The 1,027-nt window shown below is 40.3% G+C and overlaps 1 protein-coding gene across 1 annotated transcript in view; it reads left to right on the forward strand.

The window, feature by feature from the left end:
* LOC101855673 (solute carrier family 13 member 5) overlaps positions 1-1,027 on the forward strand; it is a gene marked incomplete in the record, with an annotated part of 24,626 nt that overhangs the window by 19,514 nt on the left and 4,085 nt on the right. Inside the window, 1 exon segment of the mRNA XM_013086860.2 lies at positions 547-659. Coding sequence (XP_012942314.1) covers positions 547-659 — 113 coding nt within the window.

The following is a 1,027-nucleotide window of genomic DNA, read 5'->3' on the forward strand; positions in this document are numbered from 1 at the left end:
TCTTCGGCGTTAATATGATCGAACTGTGTTGTAAGTGCCATAAAACTCTTACTAAAACTAAAGGCTAAGGGATAGAATGTATGGAAGAGCATAGGGGAAAAACGGCATTATCACAAACTGGAAATTCTGAGGGTGTCAATTTTAAAAGCTTGTGTGCTCATATCTTCATAGTTATTTGGCTGGTGATTTATTGTTATGTTTGTTGAATGGGAATTCAAACAACAGTTGAACAGAAAAGCAATTAATTATGAGTCACCAAGCGTTCAAAATTGTTACCCTCACGATTTTCTTTTAGTGATTGTGAGTGTTTGGCAAGTGCTCTGGGGTGTTTTGCTTCTTCTTTCCTATCAAACGTGTATTATCTATATTTCCCCTTCTTCTTTTGGGGGTTTGATACTCCTTTACAACACCTCTAATCTTTCGATGCTAATATGACCTTATTGTCTTGCAAGTGCCGTAAAACTCTTACGAAAAAAAGTTTTCACTATGCCCGTTTACCCCCGTGCTCTTCCTGTAGTATGTATATTGTATCGTCTACACGTCCAGATGGCCCACTGGTGATCAGACCTCTGCTCAACTGGAAAGTGGTCCACGAGCGACTGCCTTGGTCTTTGTTCCTTCTGCTGGGCGGAGGATTCGCTCTCTCCCTGGGATGTCAGGTTAGAGCTAGCTCTCTCTCTCTCTCTCTCTCTCTCTCTCTCTCTCTCTCTCTCTCTCTGTATGTAATATTATAATTGTGAAAGTTCATCACTTTGGTCGCTTATAAATTCCGAACCACTTAACTTTCGGATAACAAAAACTTAGAGGTAGTTCAGAATCATTTAAAGCGTGCACAGTTATATTAAGGAATCTGACATCACTATAGTTTAATTTTCAGTTTTTCATTAGTTTCGTTCAGATCTAATGTTGGGAAAGTCCGTCCTCTAAGACACCATTGTAAACAAGTGAGGCTTACGTTCACAAGCAGTGCGCACTGTTGGACGATCAGTCCTTTTGAGTCCGTTAATCAAACGAGGACCCAGCTAGT

This window comes from Aplysia californica, unplaced genomic scaffold (genome assembly GCF_000002075.1).
Source record: "Aplysia californica isolate F4 #8 unplaced genomic scaffold, AplCal3.0 scaffold00514, whole genome shotgun sequence".
Lineage (NCBI taxonomy): Eukaryota > Metazoa > Mollusca > Gastropoda > Aplysiida > Aplysiidae > Aplysia > Aplysia californica.